The 22,938-nt window shown below is 37.2% G+C and overlaps 1 protein-coding gene across 2 annotated transcripts in view; it reads right to left on the bottom strand.

Annotated features, from left to right (window-relative positions):
• Window positions 1–19,487: 19,487 nt before the first annotated feature.
• ASB3 (ankyrin repeat and SOCS box containing 3) overlaps window positions 19,488–22,938 on the bottom strand; it is a 117,120-nt gene continuing 113,669 nt past the window's right edge. For both annotated transcript variants that reach the window (XM_077772356.1, XM_077772355.1), the window contains one exon: window positions 19,488–21,825. In XM_077772356.1, the coding sequence (XP_077628482.1) occupies window positions 21,620–21,825 (206 nt within the window). In that variant the 3' untranslated portion in view covers window positions 19,488–21,619. The remainder of the gene's footprint in view (window positions 21,826–22,938) is intronic.

Here is a 22,938-nt window from a genome sequence, read left to right on the forward strand (position 1 = left end):
ATCCCCCTGTTTATGTATCTTTCTTTGTAGAGGGTGCCAGTAGTTTTAGCTATGGAGGGAACCCAGAAAGTCACCAACCTAACAACTGTACTTTTCTCTCAATAAATGCAATGAAAAGAGAGAAGTTAGGCAAAACTTGAGACACATTTTTTTTTTGGTTCCACATGTTCAGTGAGAAAGAATAATAAATGCATCATACACTTTTGCATAGTTTGATTGGTGAAAAAATAACCACTATCACAGTTGCTTTGCCAGGTTTTCCTGAACTAAGTGGTAAGTGGAATTTCAGACACTGTTCGCATACAGCCTGTAGATGGACATCCTGGGTAGAACCCAGTATGAGAAAATAAACAAAGTGGTACAGCCTCTTAGGTGATTCCTTTTAAGGGAATGTCCTTTGCCTGGGTGGGAGGGGTGTCAGGAACCAGCAATGCGGTACAAGCTATTTATTTTATTTATTTATTTTAATGTTTTTTATTTATTTCTAGGAGAGAGAGAGAGAGAGAGACAGCATGAGCAGGGGAGGGTCAGAGAGAGAGGGAGTCACAGACTGAAACAGGCTCCAGGCTCTGAGCTGGCAGTCAGCACAGAGCCCGACGCGGGGCTCGAACCCACGAACCGCGAGATCATGACCTAAGCGAAAGTCGGACGCTTAACCGACTAAGCCACCCAGGCGCCCCCGGTACAAGCTATTTAAATAACGGCCTTCTAATAAGGACTCTTAAGTTTGTGAGCTTAGAATGTATTTTTGATGCAGCTACTGTCACACTGGCATCCCTGTACCCTATGCTGCACTGGACCTTTGACAGAGCTCGTAGTTACTTCATCTACAACAGTTGGGACTCAGGACTCCCAGCACCTGGTATAGCAACATTATTCTCCCTAGTAAACAGGCATTTTCTCAGCTTCCAAATAATTTCCTGTAAGCCAGAGGGAGAAAAGTTATTGAGAAGGGAGATGTTCCTGCCATTTCTTTTGTATGAGGTGTAGTGATTTGGACTTATTGCTTAAGTCATTAATTTCCCATCATTTTCCAAAGAGACTTTCATTTCATTAAAGGTAATAATAGTTGACAATCTATTACTGTTCCTTTTGTTCTGAATTATTATTGCTATGTTTTCCCATAGAGTATAAAAATAAAATATACACAGTCATAGATCATCAACTCAAAGCCACCTGCTCAAGAATTTTATTACCCAGGGGTGCCTGGGTGGCTCAATCAGTTGAATGTCCAACTTCATTCAGGTCATGATCTCACGGTTAGTGAGTGTGAGCCCATGTCAGGCTCAGTGCTGACAGCTCATAGCTTGGAGCCTGCTTCAGATTCTGTGTCTCCCTCTCTCTCTGCCCCTCCCCTGCTTATATTCTGTCTCTCTCACTTTCAAAAAAATCAATAAATATTTTTTAGAAATTTCTTTTAAGAATTTTACTATCCAACCATATGTTTGCACGTATAGGAAGATTAGGAGGAACTTAACGGAGGACCGTGGGGGAGAAGAAGGGGAAAAATAGCTGGGGAGAGGGAAGGAGGCAAACCATGAGAGACTCTTGAATGCTGAGAACAAACAAACTGTCTTATTTTCTCACATGTTCCTGTCATTGCCATCTTCTTCAATAAAGTTAAAGGTCTTTAGCATCAGAAAAGAAAAAAAAAAGAATTTTACTATCCAATGGAATACTCTGTAGGGAGTTATATTTCCCTTCTTGGGTATTCTAATATGCTCTGGAGTCCAGAAAAGGGGAATTAACAGATTACTCCAAAGTTCATCTACATTACTGTTTTTTGAAATAGACAGAATCCTGGAACAACTGGAACTTTTAAATCCCCTCCAAGTCAGAGGGGAGAAAACTCTGCTAGATAAAGCTGAAGGTCTTTAGACCTAGATAAAGGTCTTATGCTGAAGACCTTATGCTAGCAAAGCATAAATCAATATTTTAGGGTATTAAGTACATGAAGGTAGAAATTGCTTACTGTTTGACCTTGGGTAGGATGTTTTCATTCTCTAAACCTATTTTCCTATCTTAAAAATAGTAAGAATAGGGTTGCCTGGGTGGCTCAGCCGGTTAAGTGTCCAACTTCGGCTCAGGTCATGATCTCAGTTTCTGGGTTTGAGCCCTGTTGGCCTCTGTGCTGACAGCCAGCTCATAGCCTGGAGCCTGTTTCGGATTCTGTGTCTCCCTCTCTCTCTGACCCTCTCCTGCTCACACTGTCTCTCTCAGAAATAAATAAAACATTTTTAAAAATAGTAAGAATAATAATACTTATCCCAAAGCAACACTCCAATATCTGGTAGTTTAATACTTAATAAACACTACTTGCTATTATTATTTTATTATTATTTTCTATGGGACATCAGCATTGTATGAGATTAAAAAGATAAGTTAAGGACAGATCTTAATGAATCTTGACTAGCATGCTAGAGTCTGATTTCTGAAAGCAAGCAAGAAATCAGAAAAGATTTTAATAACAGGAGTGACATCATCATATCTGAGTTTTAGGAAGAAAACAGAATCAAACCCTAATAGATATAAGATGAATATAAATATAGATAGGAGTATACATTAACATTTTTAATTTTTCATGTTGTCCATTTCTCAAAATGGCCCAAAGCTATTAGCATTGGTTATAATCAATTCTATACCTTAAATACTATAAAATGTCTGTATTGCCTATATTGTCAACTTAAATTTTCTGTCAATGGCTATTTAATGCCAGTGGCCCAAAGAGGCAGAAGCTTTACCAGTAATCTCCGGTAACAGGCATTAGCACTATATTAATGATTCTTAATGGTCAAGTGGCTCTCAGCCTGACAATATTTGCATGTCATTTCAGCTGGGCAAATTTTCTTAAGACACCTAGATGTATTGTTGGAAAGAAATCACAGATTTGAAATAAAATGTTTAAATGTTAATTTAAAATAGAATATAAACTGTTTTTGAAAAGTGAAATCTTTGACAGTTTTTAACCTATCACATTATAGAGATTCCTAAAAAGATAATAGCCAGTGTCAGAAAGCACACAGAAAAATAAGCACGCCCATATCCTTGGTAAGTGTATAAACCTGACTCCATCAATGTGAAAGGTAATTTACTAACACGTATAAAGTTTTATATGCATAGCCTTTGGCCCAATAATTCTACTTTTAAGAATTTGTCCTCATTAAGTAATCATAAATAGGTACATAAGTTTAGCTACCATCTCAGCATTAATAATAATATAATAATACAGAACTATTTGAATATATCTACATAGAAATAATAGGATAAATCAAACTACGGCCCACAGATCAAATCTAACCCATAAGCTAAGAATAATTTCAATGGTTTTTAATGATTGAAATAATCGAAAGAATAATATTGCATAACACATAAGAACTATAGGAAATTTAAGTTTTAGTGTCTATAAATAAAATTTTACTGAAATGCAGCTACACCCACATTTATTGACATGTTATAGCCAGTTTTACACTATAAGAATAGTTGGGTAGATGCAACAGACAACATTGCCCCCAAAGGCTAAAATATTTACTCTCTTTCCCTTCACATAAAATGGTTGCCAACCTCTGGGTTAAATAAATTATGGTCTAATCATAGCATAAATTTACATAGCCATTTAAAATGGTATAGAAGTTTACTTACTAGCTTGCAAGAATGCTTAAGGAATTAAATAAGATAGACCATACAAGACTGTATCAAATTATGACCACATTTTTGTTAATTTTAATAATATATAAAATAGAAAAAAAGACTGGAAGACTATGTGCTGAAATATTAGTGGCTTTTATCTCTGGAGACTGGGATTGCAGGTTTGTGTTTTTTTTTTTAACTTACCCATACTGCTTACCTTTTCTAAAAGAACATATATTTTAATAGTAATAAAATAATATTGTAGCAGACAGACTCTAAAATAGCCCCGAGGTGTCTTCACCTCCTGGTGAATACCTCTTGGTATTCACACCTTGTGTAATCCCCTCCCATTTTGTGTGGATAGGTACTGTAACTTTCTTCTAAACAATAAGAGATGACAAAAGTTGTTACTCCTGTGATTAAACTTCATGATAGTGACTTTTTCTTGCTAGCAAGATTCTGTTGCCTTCTTACCTTGCACACTTTTTTAAAAATAGTTTATTTATTTTTGAGACAGAGAGAGACAGAGCATGAGTGGGGGAGGGGCAGAGAGAGAGGGAGACACAGAATCTGAAACAGGCTCCAGGCTCTGAGCTGCCAACACAGAACCCGATGCAGGGCTAGAACCCACGAACTACAAGATCATGATCTAAGCCGAAGTCCGATGCTTAACCGACTGAGCCACCCAGGTGCACACTTTGCACCTTACCTTGCACACTTTGAATAAGCAAGCAGCCATGTCAGGGAAACCCCTGACATAGGAACTGAGTGGTCTCTGGCCAATAGCTAACTAAGGTTTAAGTTGGCCTCTTGGCCAATAGCCAATGAGAAACTGAGGCTCTCAGTCCAAAAAGGTACAAGGAACTAAACCTTGCCAGGAACTACGTTATTTTGGAAGCAGATCCTTTTCCAATCAAGCTCTCAGATGAGAACCTAGCCTTGGCTAACACCTTGATGGCCAACTGATGAGAGACCTTAAGGCAAAGGACCTAATTAATTATGCCCAGGATCCACACCCACACAAATTGTGAGATAAATATGTACTGCTTTCAGGCACTAAATTTGTGGTAATTTGTTACATAGCAATACATAATATGAAAGTTATTTATATTGAATAATATTTTAAAGAAGAAAATAGCAGCTAAGTAATTTCAATTTCTTTTGGATGGCAGATATGACATTAGAAAAGTGGACGGAATAAATTAGCAGGTCAGCCAAATTCTGCCCTTTATTTTTCTTTTTTTTTTACGTTTATTTATTTTGAGAGAGAGTGTGTGTGAATGAGCAAGGGAGGGTCAGAGAGAGGGGGAGAGAGAGAATCACAGGCAGGCTCTGAGCTGTCAGCACAGGCCCCATGTGGGGCTTGATCTCACAGAGGTCATGTGAGATCACAACCTGAGCAGAAACCAAGACTCAGATGCTTAACCAACTGAGCTACCCAGGCGCCCCTAAATTCTGCCCTTTCCGTAAAACTAAGGTGCCAGTCAGCAAGTGTATGGGCTGCCCCAGATGCTATAGCTATTCACATTTGGACTCAAAAGACACTGGAAAGCAGTTCTGACTATTCAAATCACCCCTGGATATGTTGTTACCTAGGCTCAACCAGAAATGGTCATTTGATGTGCAGCACTCTCCAGAGTTCTGCACCTACCTTTCCCCCTCAAAACCCCTCTCAAACCACCCTATTTGAATAAAATGGAAAGGAAAGCTATCACCCTACAGTAATTGCTCTGGGAGCACCAAGGTGGCGAAGTCAGTTAAGCATCTGACTCTTGATTTCAGCTCCCGTCATGATCTCATGGTTGGTGAGATAGAGCCCACAATGGGCTCTGAGCTGACTGTGCAGACCCTGCTTGGGATTTTCTCTCTCCATCTCTCTCTCTCTGCCCTTCTCCTGCCCTCTCTATCAAAATAAATAAATAATCTTTATTTTAAAAGTAATAATAATTGCTCTGAAATTGCAGCCACCACCAATATCTAAATCCACGGCTTATAACATACAAAAAAAGAACACAATAAGCATACCCTCTTACATTTCATACTAAAAGTAAATTATTCATTTTCACCTTGATCAACAGGATAATTACATGTGTAAATCTCCCATTTTGACCCCAAAATAATCTTTAAATAAATTTCATGCAATTTTTATGTCTAACAAGCCATTACATTTTTATTACTGAAGCAGTAATAGCAGCTTATTAGATTTTTAAAATGCCCTAGTGATCACTGAAGGTCTTTCTCCTTCCTCAAGTAGCTCTTAAATGACAAAAGTCATTGTCCATCATGATTACTAGGTATTAGTTACAGGTCATAAATATCCCTTATTTCTTGCAGTGGATCTTTAGGGGATGAAAAATAGGACGAAATGAATAAACTGCCCCCTGAACCAGTTAAAAGCATCTTGTTTAGATTTATAAATATTCTGAAGAGATAGTCAAAAGATTGTTAAGGCCAGTAGTATCTGCATTTTTTGCAAACAGAAACAATAGAGCTTAATTCTGGTCTTGTATTACCCAACAAGCCACACCACCAAAGTTGAATGGACAAAAATTTCCTTCTGCTGAGATTTCCCCCTCTCTGTCTGAGTCACATTGAAAATATTTATGGTTACTTTTGTTATAGTAAAACTACTCATACCCATTTCTCCTAGAGTAAAATCCCAATTTTAAAGAACTCTTCAGTAATTTGGAGAGTTTGTGATGCAAATTATTTTGGGAGCTTTTGCTGATGAAGAGCTAAAGGCTCTAAGAAAGAAAGTGCAAACTGGCTGCAAGAATCAATAATAATCTCAAGAGGAGTTGTTTTAAGGGAGATCATAAAAAAGACAGATATATTATACTTTAGCTCCTAGATTTGACATCTGTGAATTTCTCTGGAATCTGTTGGAGTTTCCTTTCTTTGTTTTTGTCTGTTTTCTGTCCTGCATAGGCTTCTCTAAATTCCACAGCTACTATAGTGAAGATGATAGATGTATGCTCTTCCTTTTTTCAAACCTCCCAACACTTTATTCATTTAACTCCTATCACATTATACTTTGTTTCATCATCTTTGCACATGCACATCTCTTTGCTACTAAGTAATCTAAGGCTATCTACCTTTACCAACTTCCTAAAGGCTTGTACAACTTCCTTTCCTTTAAAAAGATCTACAGATATTTAAAAAAAAATTTTAAGTTTATTTATATATTTTGAGAGAGATGGCTCAAGTAGGGGGAGGGACAGAGAGAGAGGAGAAAGAGAATCCAAGCAGGCCACACACTGTTAGTGCAGAGACTGAAATGGGGCTAGAATTCATGAACCATGGGATCATGACCTAAGCTGAAATCAACAGTAGGAGGCTTAAGGTAGCCTGAGCTACCTAGACATCCCAAGACCTACAGATTTTTTAAAAGATTAAAAGAGGGGCCCCTAGGTGGCTCAGTTTGTTAAGTGACTGACTTTGGCTCAGGTCATGGTCTCATGGTTTGTGAGTTCGAGCCCTACATTGGGCTCTCTGCCAATAGCCTGGAGCCTAATTCAGAATCTGTGATTCCCTTTCTCTCCCCTGCTTGTGTTCTGTCTCTCTCTGTCAAAAAAATAAACATTAAATTAAAAAAATTTTTTAAAAGAGATTCAAAGACACATTAACTGATTGCAATATATGGAATTTAATTGGATCTTGATACAAATAGGTCATTAAAAATTTGTGAGACGAGGGAAAACTGAACACTGATTGGATATTTGACAATATTAAGGAATTGTTAGATGTGGTAATATTGTGCTTACATTGTTTAAAAAGAGCCTTTGTGTATATCTATATCACAAAGATGAAAGAAATTAAATGAAGTCTGGAATCTGCTTCAAACTAGTTGAGAAAATGGGTTGGGGGTATAAATGATACAATGTTGACTCTGGGTTGAGCTGGGTGATCGGTACTTGGTGTTAGGTGTTGTTACTTTAAAAATTACCCCAATTTAGGAGTCCCTAGGTGGTTCAACCAGTTTAGCAGCCACTCTTGGTTTCAGCTCAGGTCACGACCTCACAGTTTGTGGGAGCCCATATAGGGCTTCGTGCTAACAGCACAGAGCCTACTTGGGATTCCCAATCTCCCTCTCTCTCTACCCTTCCCCTGCTCACACCCTCTCTCTCTTTCTCTCTCAAAAATAATAAAAATTTTTTTTAAAACTATGCCTTGGGGTTCCTGGGTGGCTCAGTTGGTTAAACGGCCCACTTCAGCTCTGGTCATGATCTCGCAATTCCTGAGTTCAAGCCCTGCATCGGGCTCTGTGCTGACAGCTCAGAGCCTGGAGCTTGCTGCGGATTCTGTCTCCTTCTCTCTCTTCACCTCCCCTGCTCACACTCTGTCTCTCTGTCTCTCAAAAATAAATAAATGTTAAAAAATTTTTTGAATAAAAATAAGTAAAAATAAAAACTATGCCTTAAAAAACTACCCAATTTAGTGAATTGAAACAATGATAGCGTTTATTTTGTTCATAAATCTGCAGAATGGGTAGATTGAAGGAGACAGCTTAAATCTATTCCACTCAGTGTCTGCTGGGGTAGCTCAAAAGTTGAAGATAAAGATCATTCTGAAGAGTTATTAACTTTTATGTCTAGTGGTTGATATTGGCTATTGGGTGAAATTTTTGCTGAGCAACTACATGTGGCCCTCTGTGTGTGGATTTGTCTTCCTCACAATACAGGGCTAGTTTCCAAGGTTGAGAGGAAGGAGAATGAGAGAGAAAGCACAGGCACACAGGACAAAAGCTATTATGATGACCTAGACTTTTGTTATCATTTCTAACGCATTCTGTTGGTTACAAACAAGTCACTAAGGCCAATTCATATCTAAGGCTCCTCTTTTAATGGAAGGAATGCCTAAGAATTTAGAGTTCATTCTGCGACCAAAAATTATTTCCATTCCTCCCACATGCAAATTGTACTCTTCCTCTTCCAAGGCCCCCCAAAGCCTTGTCTATTATGACAACAGGCTCACGCATGAGGGCAAGTAAATCATCATATAAATCAGGCTCTGTTATAGACGAGGTTCGTCAGAGACAGTTCCTCAAGTTTAGCGCCTTGAGTTCAGTGTCTCTGGGTCTGAAATCTTGTGAATTAAAGAGACAACTTACCTGACCCTCATAAGCCCAATATACAATGGTTACCAAGGAATAAGGTAATTACCACATAAAAAGGAGGAAAATCAGAGGCACACAAAACTCACTGATTGATAGCTATTATGCCACCGTTCAGGCATATGTTGCCACTTCTTTAACTAGGAATCAGTTGTATTCTTGGCGGTCTGGATTCTGTCCTTCATAAAAGCAAGGAGAAAACGGACAAAAATAGTCAGAATCAAATTTTTAAAAACTGCAGAGATTAACCGAAACCTGGAAGGATGGGGTGGCCTAACACAGGGGGAAAAAAAGCAATCAAGAGAAACTATCCCAAAAAAGCCAGATGATGGACTTATTGGATAAAACTTTTAAATGATTATTTTAAATGTGGTGAAGGAACTAAAAGAAACTGTGGCTAAAGAAGTAAGGCAAGTATTAAAACACTGCCTTGCCAAATAAGGAATATCATAAAGAGAAAGAAATCAAAAAAAAAAAGAAAAAGAAATTCCAAATTGAAAACTAGAACAATGAAATTAAAAATTCATTGAAAGTGTTCAACAGCAGATCTGAGCAGGCAAAACAATGAATTACCAGAAACCAAAACCAAAACCAAACAAAACAGAGCTTCAGAGTCACATAGGACACCATTAAGTACACCAACACCCACATTATATCAGTTTGCTGCTGTAACACAGTACCACAAAAGAGTGGCTTAGACAACAGAAATGTATGGTCTTATAGTTCAGGAGGCTACAAGTCTGAGATGAAGATATAAGAGGACTTGTTCCTTTTGAGGGCAGTGAGGCAAGGCTCTATTCCAGGTCTCTCTCCTTGGCTTGTAGATGGCTATGTTCTCCCTATGTCTCTTCACATCATATTCTCTCTATACTTCCTCACACTGTTGTCCTTAATGCATGTCTATGTCCTCATGATCCATTTTTATAAAGATTCCAGTCATACTGGATTAGGGGTCACTCTACTGCCTTAACTAACTACATCTGCAAAAATCCTATTCCAAATAAGGTCACATTTTAAGGTACTAGGAGTTAGAACTTCAACATATGAATTTCAGGAGGACACAAGTCAGCCCATAACATGCATAACAGGAGCCCTAGAAAAAGAAGAAAGAGAAAAGGGGGGCAGAAAGGATATTTGAAGAAAGGACCAAAACGTTCCCAATTTAGTAACAAACAAACAAACAAACATTAATCTACACATCCAGGAAGCTCAACAAATTTCAAGTAAGATAAACTCAAAAAGGCCCATACCTGGACACATCATAATCAAAGATAAAAACAAAGAGATAATCTTGAAAATAGCTCTTCTCTTGAAGAGAAGAGACTCATCACATACAAGGGATCCTCAATAGTATTAACACCTGATTTCTCATCAGAAACAATGGAAATAGAAGACAAGGGAATGATTTTTTTTCAAATTGTAAACCAAGAATTCTATATCTAACAAAACTATCCTTCAAAAATGAAGGAGAAATTAGGGCATCCCAAGCAAACAAAAACTGAGAGAAATTATATTATGATATTTTCCCCACAAGAAATACTAAATGGAATCTTTCAGGCTGAAATGAATCCACACAAAGATATACAGAGTACTGGTAAAGGTACATAGGTAAATATAAAAGAAAGCATAGGTGCATTTTTTTTTGTTTGTAATTATATTTTTCTCCTATTTGATTTAAAAACAACTGAATAAAACATCAATTACATATCTGCAATGAGAAGAACACAGTGTACAAAAGCTAACCTGTATGACAATAACAGCCCAAAGGAGGGGGAAATAGAGCTACATAGGATGACAAAGTTTTTGTATAATATGAAATTACATTTGTATTAATCTGATTGAAGTTGTAATAAATTATGACGTTAACTGTAATCTCCAGGGCACCACTAAGAAAATAATTCAAATATATATGGTAAAAGGAATAACAAAGGAATTAAACTAGTATACTAGAAAATATATATATAACAACACAAAAAGCAATAGAAAAGAGTGTATCACATAAAAAATAGACATAAGAATAATAAAGATATAAGAATAGAATTCCCACATATAATTTTTAAAAAGCCAGAGAGACATACCCCAAAACAGAAGAGAACTATCACCTCATATTTCAAAATGAGCTAAAAGAAATTAAGATGATGATAGAGAATTGAGGAACAACTGAAATCAGAACTAGCAAAACTCAAATGAGAAGATTAGATATTTGACAAGAGAGAAGAAACAATTTAGAAAATAATTTGTAAAGTGTGTCTGGGTGGCTCAGTTGGTTAAGCATCCTACTTTAGCCCAGCTCATGATCTCACAGTTCATGAGTTCGAGCCCCACATTGGGCTCTGTGCTGACAGCTCAAAGCCTAGGTCCTGTTTTGGAATCTGTGTCTCCCTAGTTCTGCCTCTCCCCTACTCGCACTCGATCTCTGTCAAAAATAAATAAAAACATTAAAAATAAATTTTAAAAAGAAAATAATTTACAAGAAAAGAAAAACACTGTTTCGGAACTTATGAACAAACAAGGAAAGGATTGCACCACTCTGCCCCTCTTACCTCTGAAGTCCCCCCTTCTCTCCTACCTCCACACAGTCCTGGCTTTTGTATCAGTTGTATGTAATGGTTTTGTTAACAAAACAAACAAACAAACAAGAAGGAACACAACAGTAAATATACACAATAAATAATACTTCAAGAGAAATAAAACTTGAAAAGGAGAAAAAAATCTTAATTCAGAAGGAAACAAAAAGTATAAAACTGGAGAGAAATGAAGGCTGTATGTAGAAGGCAGATGAAGTAGATCCAAAATACATACAATGGGAGCCACCGAAGAAGGCAACCAAACAAAATGGATTAAGCAAAGACTAAAAATTATTTAAAAAATTTTAAACACCTTTAGTCTCTATATTGAGATGGCACACCACACACCTGGGAAGATAAAACTAGATTAGCCAACACTTGTGGGAAAAAACAAACGAAACATTCCCCTCTATTGTACTACTTACAATACTTCTGCTTTTCCTTCTCACCACTCTCAACGCTTGACTTCTGATGCAAATGTTTGGGGTTTTTTTTCCCCACACTGACCAATGCTCTGATACCAGCTGTGTGTCCTGTAACTCAATTCAATTCTGACATTTTCTACCTAGAGGTAATGTCAGATCCCAGAAATTAGGGACTCAGTCCCACAAGACTGCCTCTACTTCAGACGCTATCTGGGCCTGTCATACATCTTTAGAGGTTCTCATAACCCTCTCCTTGGGTTCAATAATTTCCCAGAATGGCTCACAAAACTCAGGAAAGCACTTTACTATTGCTCACTTATTATAATGGATAAAACTCAGGAACAGCCAAAAGGAAGAAGTACATAGGGCAAAGTATATGGGAAGGGAAAACGAACTTCCAAACCTTCTCCAGGTGTGCCATTCTTTCAGCACCTCAAGGTGTTCACGAATCAGGAAGCTCTCCAAAGGTTGGAGGTATTAACCGATATAATAGACAGGAGAAAACAACTGAGGTCTAAGAACTAAAAGGATGATGGAAAAAACATCTCTATTTGCAGGTGGCATGATCATATATCTGGCAAAACAACAGTAAACCAATGGAAATTGATAGGAAAAATGATTAAAAACAGAGGCATTAGTAAAGCAGTGATTATAAAATTAATACAAAATCAAGAGCTTTCATATTTATAAACCAAAACCACTTAGAAGGTATAAATGAAAACCAGAAAATATTTCTGAAAGTCGACAAAAGTAGACTAGAACAGGAGAAACAAACCACATTCCTGGATAGGAAGACACATCACACAAATGTTAATTCTCTCCAAATTAATCAATTTTGCAAAATTCCTATAAAAATACTGTAAGGTATTTGATACTAGAGCCAGGATTATTTACAGTTTACCAGGAAGAACAAGCAAGGGAAAATGGCCACAAAAAATTGTCGAATAAAAGAGCAATAAAGAGGAATAAGTTTTGCCAGGCATCGAGATATATTATAAATCTATAATTCCAAGTTTGGTGTAGCACCTGGGTGGATTTTGGCTAAGGTCATGATATTGTGGTTCGTGAATTCAAGCCCCATATCAGACTCCATGCTGATAGCAGAGCCTGCTTCGATCCTCTGTTGCCTTCTCTGTGTGCCCCTATCTGGCTCACGCTCTCTTTCCTGCTCTCAAAAATAAATAAGCATTAAAAAAAAAATGTTTGGTACCAATGCATAAGTAGAAAACAACAGGCCAATGAAAAAGGAAAAAAGTGTAGTGTCAATGAATGGCAGCTTCTCAGCCAGTGGCGAAAAGAGGGATTTTCTAATAACTGGTGTGAAGATAACTATATAGTCACGTAGAAATCATTAGAATTGGGCCCGTTCCTTCCACCAATATGAAAAGATGTTCCATCTTGCTCATTAGACAAATGCAAACTAAAACTACTGACATATATATCTCACCCATGATTGCCAAATAGCTAAATGTTTGACAACTTTCTCTCCTGGCACTCTCAAACATTAATGGTATGCATGATTTGCCCATGGAGAAGAAATTGGCAATATCCAACAAACTCACATATGCATTTACCCACCAATCCCAATTCTAGGAATCTTCCAACACCAAACTGGTAAAAATATAAAGAGCACAAATTTATTCTCTGCAGCACCATTTGTAAGAGCACAAAATGAGAAATAAGCCCAATGTTCATCAGTAGAGGAAAGGGTGAATAAATTTTCGTTTATCAGCACAGTTGCTGTAAAAAGAAATGAGGATCATCTCTATTATTACTGTTTTTATTAATCTCCGGATTATATTAAATGAAAAAAGCATGAGGGAGAAAGCTGTGTATACTATTCTTTCCTTATCAAAGGAAGGGCTTTGAAAATACATGTTTATGTTTAAAATAAAATTTTAAATAAGCTATAAATTATAAAAAGGCTTCCTATAGAAGCCAGATTTACTTGAATATACTTTTTTATGTACATTTAAATTTATTATTTTTTTAAATGTTTGTTAAGAAAGATTAAGCACCTGGGTGGCTCAGTTGGTTAAGGGTCTGACTCTTGATTTCGGCGCAGGTCATGATCTCATGGTTTACGAGTTTGAGCCCTGCATCAGGCTCTGTGCTGGTGGTGCAGAGCCTGCTTGGGATTCTCTCTCTCCCTCTCTCTCTCTTTGCCCCTCACTCTTCCTCCCTCTCTCTCTCAAAATAAATTAATACATTTTTTTAAAAAAGAGAAAGAGAGAGAAAGAATGAGCAGAGGAGGAGCAGAAAGGAGAGAGAGAATCCTAAGCAGGCTCCACACTGTCAGCACAGAGCTGCAATTCTGTGAACCATGAGATCATGACCTGAGCTGAAATCTAATCAAATGCTCAACTGACTGAGCCACTCACGTGCCCCCCCACCTGACCCCATAGATTTAACTTAAAACCATGTAAGTATTTCACATAATTATAAGGCAAAATTACATTTTAAAAATTCCTACAAGATAGATTGAAAATAAAACACACAATTCTGTACACTCAAGTGACATGGAAACACAGCAGTTTGTTCACTCCTCATTACATCTAACTAAATAACAAAAAGAATTGGGATGGAGTAGGATTTTTAAACTGTTTTCACTAATATTATTGATGGTAGTGCAGAAATTGTTATCATGAGACTACTGCATGAATCCTGTATAAAACAAATGGGCAATTGTCAGTGTCATTCAGAAGTACGATGTTCAGCATATTAGAAAGGAAATACACAGATGTAAGATCACTGAAGTTGAATTTGAAAAATGTAGTCTTCAATTTGAAGTATCAATATGGATATCAACAAAATGTATACTTATTTCTTAGCTCTTCAATGAACAATGACTAAACCAGTAGAAAAGCACACACCTCATGCCAAGGTTATTCTGTGTATGTATGAGTGTGTGTGTATGCATAAAATGTATTAAAGTCTATATAATACCATTTCTGAATAAACAAAGGTCTCTGAAAAAGTGGCCAATTCCAGGTCTGAGGAAGGAAATGTACAAGATAAAACCGGAATATCTTATTAACAGAAAACAAAAGGGGTGCCTTGGTAGCTCAGTCAGTTAAGCGTCCAACTTTAGCTCAGGTTATGATCTCACAGTTTGTGAGTTCAAGTCCTATGTAGGGCTCTGTGCTGGCAGCTCAGAGCCTGGAGCCTGCTTCAGATTCTGTGTCTCCCTCTCTCTCTGATCCTCCTCTGCTCAATGCTCTGCTGTTCTCTCAAAAATAAACTTAAAAAAAGAAAAATAGAAAATAAAAAAGCTATCAAAGACCACTGAAATGCTAGCTAAAGATGGGACAATTTGAATATCAATAAGGACAATAACTGTAATGGATTAGAACACATCAAAAATCCATGTTTACATTAATACCAAAAAAAGGAAAACTTAGTGATCATCTTTAAGGGATTACTAGAGAGTCAATTCATTATCAAAAAGAATGAAAAGATTTAACATTTATCCTGTATGTACTAGACCTCAGGGTAACCAAATAATCATGGGAAGTTATCTTTTTGAAAGTATTATAGCCAATAAAGAAATAAAACTATAATGAATAGATCTAGCTAATGATCACTGGTATCTGCTACTCACTAGAGAGATGAAGTACCCAACACCTATGAAGCAGTCCTGCAAGAAAAAAGGTGTATGAGAAAAAAAGTGTATGAGTATGGAATCTCAATAGGACCAAGCCTCGATATCTAGAGCTGGCATCATGGTATCATCTGTGCCATCACAGGCTCTGTGGTCAGAAGGGCACCATGTTTAAGATTTAATGCTGTGCTGTCTCCATCTTGAAATTTGAACAAGAGTTTCCACATTTTCATTTTGGGCCCTGCAAACTATTTACCCAGTCTTTGTCTATATCCTGACACCAATTTACAGGAAATAAAGTGTGTTGGTTTTAAAAGCTTCTACACACTGATACTCCTCCCTTCAAAAGGTGGAGCCTAATTCCTCCCTCCTTGATTATGGGCTGTACTTTGTGATTCACATCTAATAGGATGGATTGGAAATGATGGTGTATGACTTTCAAGACTAATATCATAAAAGGCATTGTGGCATCCACCTTGATGCATCTCTAAGATCACTTGCTCAGGGAAGCCCACTGAAATGTGAAGAGTTTTGAAAAAAAGCAGCCATAGGGAGAGATTCGTATGACAAGGAAGAGGACTCCAGCCAACAGCCATGTGAATGCACCTCCCTAGAGTGGATCCTTCAGCCTCAATCAAGCCTCTAAAATACTGCAACCTCTGCTTACAGTTTAATGCAACTTCGTGACAGACCCTGAGCCATTACCACTCAGCCAAGCCACTCTTGAAATCCTGACTCACAGAAACTATGTGAGGCAGTTATTGGTTGAAGTTTTAAGGCAATTTATCACACAGTTATGTATATAACTAATGTAAAAAAAAACACAAAAAAACCCCAGCATTGGGTAAAAGGATAACATGGGGTTATAATCAGCAAAATCCAGACTATGGAAAAGGTGACAGAAAAATAACCTATCTTCAACCAAAACATTTCAAAGAAAAAAATCACATCACAATGATACGATATTTTTGGATCTGTATTTAAGCAAACCATTTAGAAAGCTATAGGATGATTAAAAACATGTAAATAACTGACAGTATATTTGATATTAAGAAATTATTTTTTAGGGAGTTATGATGGTATTAGAGTTATGTTTTTGAAATAGAATCCTTGACTTCTAGAGATACATACTAAAATATTTATAGATTATATGCCTGGAATTTGCTTCAGAAAGGCTATAGGAGAGAGGGGATTGGTGGGGAAAAGGAAATAAAGAATGGTCGGTCATGATTTGGTCATTATTAAAACTAAGTGATGGGAACATGGAAGTTCATTATACAATTCTCTATTTTTCTGCACGCTTAAAATTTGAAATCTTCCATAATACTTTATTTATATTTTGAGAGAGAGAGAGAAAGACAGAAAGAGAGAGAGACAGAGAATCTTAAGCAGGCTCCATGCTTAGTGTGGAGCCCAACACAAGACTTGATCCCATGACCCAGGGATCATTACCTGGGCCAAAATTGAGTTAAATGCTCAACTGACTGAGCCACCCAGGCGCTCCTGAAATTTTCCATAACAGAAAGATAAAAACGGTAAGTGTGCACCTACATCAACATGCACAAATATAACACACTATAGCATTTAAGAGTGGGCTTTAAAAAAGTGGGCTTAATAAAACTAAATAATTATAAGCAAGATGAAGACCATAAGAATTTGAATATTTTGTCTAACACAAATAATTGAAAAAATAGTAATAAAATAAAACAAATAATTTTTAAGTGTCAAAGCTGAATTCTAGACTACCCATTACTAAATGACGCACCTGTTTATGGAACTACTCTAGCATGGAATTTGGTATCTTTGGCACATCCTATTTGATCCAATATTCCGTAATAAGCTCAGAAGTATTATGTCTTCTTTGTAATTGTTTGACTCAAATCATAGTCATATTTAGTCACCAGATGGACTTTCTTCTTCACGTATTCCATCATGTTAGAAAAAGAGCGTAAATTAGCACCTTTTAATGACTCATGATAGACTTTTATCATCCGCATAGGGAAGCAGTGGAGAGGAGGTTATGCTAACCATTTGATGGTAAAAGAGACATAAACAGATGCTACTCACAAGTCTCAGCGCACCAATGGCAATTACCACCTGTTCTGCTTCATCTATTACTGCTATGCATGAGAAAGAAGCCAAGTGACAGGAAAACCATGCAGACACTAATCTTTACTGCAACAATACTATTTTTAAATTTTTCATTAAAAACACATAGCATAGTTATAATAGAGTCATGCAATAGATATTCCACTGCAGGGCTAGCCCGCCCTGAAACCAGATGACTCGTGCTGGTTCACAAAGGTCTCACCCCCAATGCCCTCTCTCCTCTCAAGTGGATGGGAGGGGATATTTGCTTCATGCAGATATCTTAGGAAAAGAATCAACCCAGAAATGCCTCATTATTTATCATTCTTACCAATTCATAATTTGTGATAACTTATGGGTTGGGCTTGGCTGCAGGTATCATTAACATGATAAAGAAAAGTCTAGACCAGGTACAAAACTGTAATCATGCTTGATTTTAACCTGGTGTGTGTGTGGGGGGGAGGGTTAACACCCCTCAAAGTTGTTTATAGACTTTTAAAAAGCCTGAGAAAAAGAAAAGATTCCAATTTATAGGTTAACATTAACGTTGGGTCTGGATAACACCACCATGGCTCCATCTCCTTTCCCCACCTTTTCTTCCTAAATTTTAAAGTATTTTTTCTTTTAAAATGAAACACTTAAAATGCGCTATTATTGTTATCATATATATAAATAAAATATACATATATAAAATGTGCTATTACCATTATATGAGACTTTAAGATTTTTACTAGCATAGGGACACTTAACACACATCCTTTTATGATGTTCCCAGCTCCCAGGAAAAGCTTTAGAGATCCCTTTGCCTTCGAGATCCTACTTAAATTAAGTATTTGGATGAAGCCAGTGGGCAGATCTTCCATTTGTTTTATATAGAAGATGAACTCATGAAACTGGAAGAATGCAGTGTATAGTTATCCTGATTATTCTATTAAATTCTTAGATCTAAAATACTTGATTATGGAACTGATAATGGCCACATAACTAACAATTTCACTAGCAATGTAAAAACCTTTTCCACAATAGCACCAGGGACCCACTGGTAAAAACGGCGCAGAGAGTTTCTTTGCAAACAAATATTTCTATGATTAATCAAGAAATATAATTAGGGGAACATACCTCTGAGAATTACAGAGGAGTATTAAAGGGAAAAGGCAAACTTCCAGATGGATTTTTTCAACTTCTTTCTGTATCCCGTGCTAATAGAGCTGCCAAGTCTGTTGTTTCAGAGAAGACGTGTGGTTATTTACACTTGTATTAATTATTTACATTATTACATTTTTGAGGACCAACAAAATTATAGTGGAATTTTAGGGAGTAAATCAAAACTGCTCATATGTTTTCAAGGTATACCTGACATAATACCTGAGGATCTATACAATATCACAGTTTTCACACAGGTTTATAGATGGACTTAGGTGGGAAGAACAGATCTAAAGTAGAAGATATCAGCTGTTCACGTGACATAAACATGCCACTTAGGCTGCCTATCAAGGATTATCACTGCCATGGGTGCTCACTGACCACAAGAGGAGTATGACTCATCTTTGGGAACTAGGGCTACCAGAGAGCTACACATCAAGACACCTGCTACTTGGCAAAAAGGAGAGGGAAATATAAAAAAACAACGTTCAGGTTACCACTGTTCCATCAAATGATCATGGAAAAATATCCAATGACAGCAAGGACCAGCAAGAAATAAAGGATAACATATGATTAAGGGAGGGTAAAATCTTGACAACTGTTATTAAGGCTGATCTGTGTCCTGCTCTGGTAGTTAAGTATCACCATTAGAGAACTACGGTACTACAGGGTTCTTGTTTTTTTTTTACAGGGTTCTTCATTAGGCTGTGACTTGAAAATGAAAAATATTAAAATACAAATATTTTAATAATTAAAAAAATGAAGAGTATTAAAGCACTGTTGTGCATGTAGGTCAGGGCTTATCGTTCACACTAATCAGAAGTATCATTGTGACCAGAAGGTGTAACTATCACACATTACCTAGATTCTTTCACATTTCTCACTGAATCCTTGCTGTAAGTCATAAAAACCATAAATACATAAAAATTTTTTGTTTATTTATTTATTTTGAGAGACATCAAGAGAGATGGAGAGGGAAATGGAAAGGGAGAGAAAGAATCCCAAAGAGGCTCCATACTGTCAGTGCAGAGCCCAATACGGGGCTCAAACTCATGAACCGTGAGATCATGACCGGAGCTGAAACCAAGAGTCCGATGCTTAACCGACTGAGCCAATCAGGTGCTCCCATTTTCAGATTTTTAAGAACAAGATGATGATCTTAAAAATGATCTTATGGATAGTTTAATTTGTATTACATATCTGAACATGAACAAAAACACAAAAGAAGATTCAGCCTCAAGTGCAAACATTCTATGTGCATTTGGCCGTAATAATAAACTAGTTATGTTAAAAATTAGAGAGTTGGAGTTTGGAAAAATAAAGATTAGGACAACATTTAAAAGTTACTACATAGTACATACATTCTTGGAATTTCTTTATTAAGTATCAGAATTTACACCTGGTTTTCCATATCTACAAGTATTTCTGACTGTATGTCCACATTCAAACTCTTATCTCCACCAACAGGGAAGCAACCATAGCTCTAATCTGCACTGAGTTCAGTCATCCTTCTGGACCTTAACAATGCTTCCATCGTTTGGTCTGACTTCATCACTGCTATTTATCAAATAGCAAAGACCTTTCAGAGATGGACCGGGCTGACATACTCCCATCTATTTCAGTCCACAGAACTCCACAGTATCCCAGCAGGACAGAAGACCTACCCTCCTCTGCACCCAATTGCTAGACGTCATGACAGTAATGCTTTCATAAACTTTCTTTCAAGGTTGGTCCCAACAGCATCTTACCATAGTTCACCTGATCCAGTGTTTAGTCTTCTCTGACTATAGATTCATATTGAACAACTGTAAAACCAGTGAGGTGGTGTCTTATTACCCTAGGAATCTGAGGTCTGAATTTCATAGGATCAAAGACTATTTGATAACCTATCTAAATAATAAAAAGGAAAAACACTATAATATTAACATAACTGGCAGAGGTTGCTTCATAGGATCAAAGCTGCCCTATGATTTAGAGACTGAATGGAGCTTAAATGTTTTATTTGATACTAGTGACTCAGAAATACATGGCTTTCTTTCTATAAAGATGGTGCCACAGAAATGCCCTCTCAGCCTCCTGATTAGTATTCTAAATGTGGCTAAATGCTCATTGATTTCAATACTGACCCTATTTTTTTCAACTGAGCCTATCTATGAGGATTTAAAAAAAATTTTTTAATGTTTTATTTATTTCTGACAGAGAAATACAGCGTGAGCAGGGGAGGGTCAGAGAGAGAGGGAGGTACAGAATCTGAAGCAGGCTCCAGGCTCTGAGCTGTCAGCACAGAGCCTGGTGCGAAGCTCCAACCCAAGAGCCAAGAGATTATGACCTGAGTCGAAGTCGGACACCCAACCGAAAGAGCCACACAGGTGCCCTTGAGCCTATCTTTGAGTTTAGATCTGTTCTTGGCATTGCAGAAATGGGAGTTTCTTATCACCAAAGAGGAACTAGGGGGCAAAACTAACAGCACAGCACAATTATTAATTTTCTATATTCTTTAAAAAAAAAAATTCTCCCCTGAGTTTATCAGTGAAAAGCCAATGAATAGCAATTCATCATAAAACTGACCGAACTGAGATGAGAATGGACTTATTTATAAACATAAGAGATAGTCAACATTAAATAAAATAATAATAATAATAATAGTTTCAACGTCATTATGTGTATACTTCCAGGCAAGTTTTATGCAAACCATTCTAAGTTCCTAGCCTGAGGTACACACAGAATCATAAGTAGAAATATGCCATGTTCAGCACTAGGAGCAATATCATAGTTCATTAACAGAATAAAGTGGAAAATGCTTTATTACAGAATAAAGTGGAATTTACAATATAAAGTGTGCTGGTGAATCTGCAATAAAGTAACATAAGTGAGGTTTACAGTATTTTTTTTACCAGAAAGCCCAGTTGTAAACATTTACATTAAACTACTGTCTTTCCAGAACCTAACCAACCACACAAACAAAAATCATCTTTTATGACTACGAAGTCATGAAGAATTTGTGTACTGCATGGCTCTTTGTTTTGGTAGTTTTCAGAGTAAGACAGGAGCTGCATTAGGTAGCTTCGTTCATTTCCCAATCTTCAACAGATGTCAGTTCTGGAACTGCATTCATCCACAGAACATCTTCATAGAGCAAATAATTATGTAGACTTCTGGGAAGTGGCAACTGACAGATAAAACTGTCAGATCGTAGGTGTTCTGGTTTGAGACTGGACCGAATTTGCAAACGACAAAGGTGAGTGAGAGATGGAAGAGACGCTGGAGAAACAAAAAAAGATGAACATTTTCACTTTCTTTTTTAACATCTCCCAATCCCTTGTAGTAAAAGAGAAGGCATATGTTAGATTACTTTTGAAAGACTACTTGGGCTGGGATGACCACAACAAACTATTTATTCATGTTTCTTTTTACAGCCTTTACCTGGTTCATCCCTCTCCAGTTGCTGGCCACACATGGAAGATTATAAAGATGTGGCAATACCAGTTGGTACTTATGAAATCAATTAAATAATTTTAGATATGATAGATGCTCACAGCAGCAAATACTATATCCCTCTTACTGTTTCATTGCAAATGGTCTCCAGACCTACCCCATCAATGAACAAATAAGTAATTTACAGAAGTTTTCCTCTTTTTATCCACGACATAGAAAGATATTTTATTTGCTTTATTTTATTTATTTCTGAGAGAGGGAGAGAGGCAGCGTGAGCAGGGGAGGATCAGAGAGAGGGAGGTACATAATCTGAAGCAGGCTCTAGGCTCTGAGCTAGCTGTCAGTACAGAGCCTGATGCAGGGCTTGAACCCACAAACCGTGAGATCATGACCTGAGCCGAAGTCGGACGCCTAACCGACAGAGCCAGCCAGGCACCCCGAAAGATATTTTTTAAATGACACAGAGAGAAAGGGAACATTTATTGAGTATCTATTAGGCCACATGCCTATATACTTGACTGACACATTATGTTTTTATTTTCATTAACCCTATGAGGTTAATGTACATTAATGTACATTATCATGCTTGTACAGAGATAAGAAAACAGAGGTTTGAAGAAGTTTAGGTCAATGAAATCTGGCCATGTGTAGCAACATGGATGGACCTTGAGGGTGTCATGCTGAGCGAAATAAGTCAGGCAGAGAAGGACAAATATCATGTTTGCACGTATAGGAGGATTAGGAGGAACTTAACTGAGGACCATGGGTGAGAAGAAGGGGGGAAATGGTGGGGGAAAGGGAGAGAGGCAAACCATGAGAGACTCTTGAATGCTGACAAAAACTGAGGACTGATGGATGTGGGGGGGAGGGAGGGATGGGCATGGAGGAGGGCACTTGTGGGGATGAGCACTGAGTGTTATGTGGAAACTAATTTGACAA

The sequence above is a fragment of the Crocuta crocuta genome, unplaced genomic scaffold (genome assembly GCF_008692635.1).
Source record: "Crocuta crocuta isolate KB4526 unplaced genomic scaffold, BGI_CrCroc_1.0 scaffold830, whole genome shotgun sequence".
NCBI classification, from domain to species: Eukaryota; Metazoa; Chordata; class Mammalia; order Carnivora; family Hyaenidae; genus Crocuta; species Crocuta crocuta.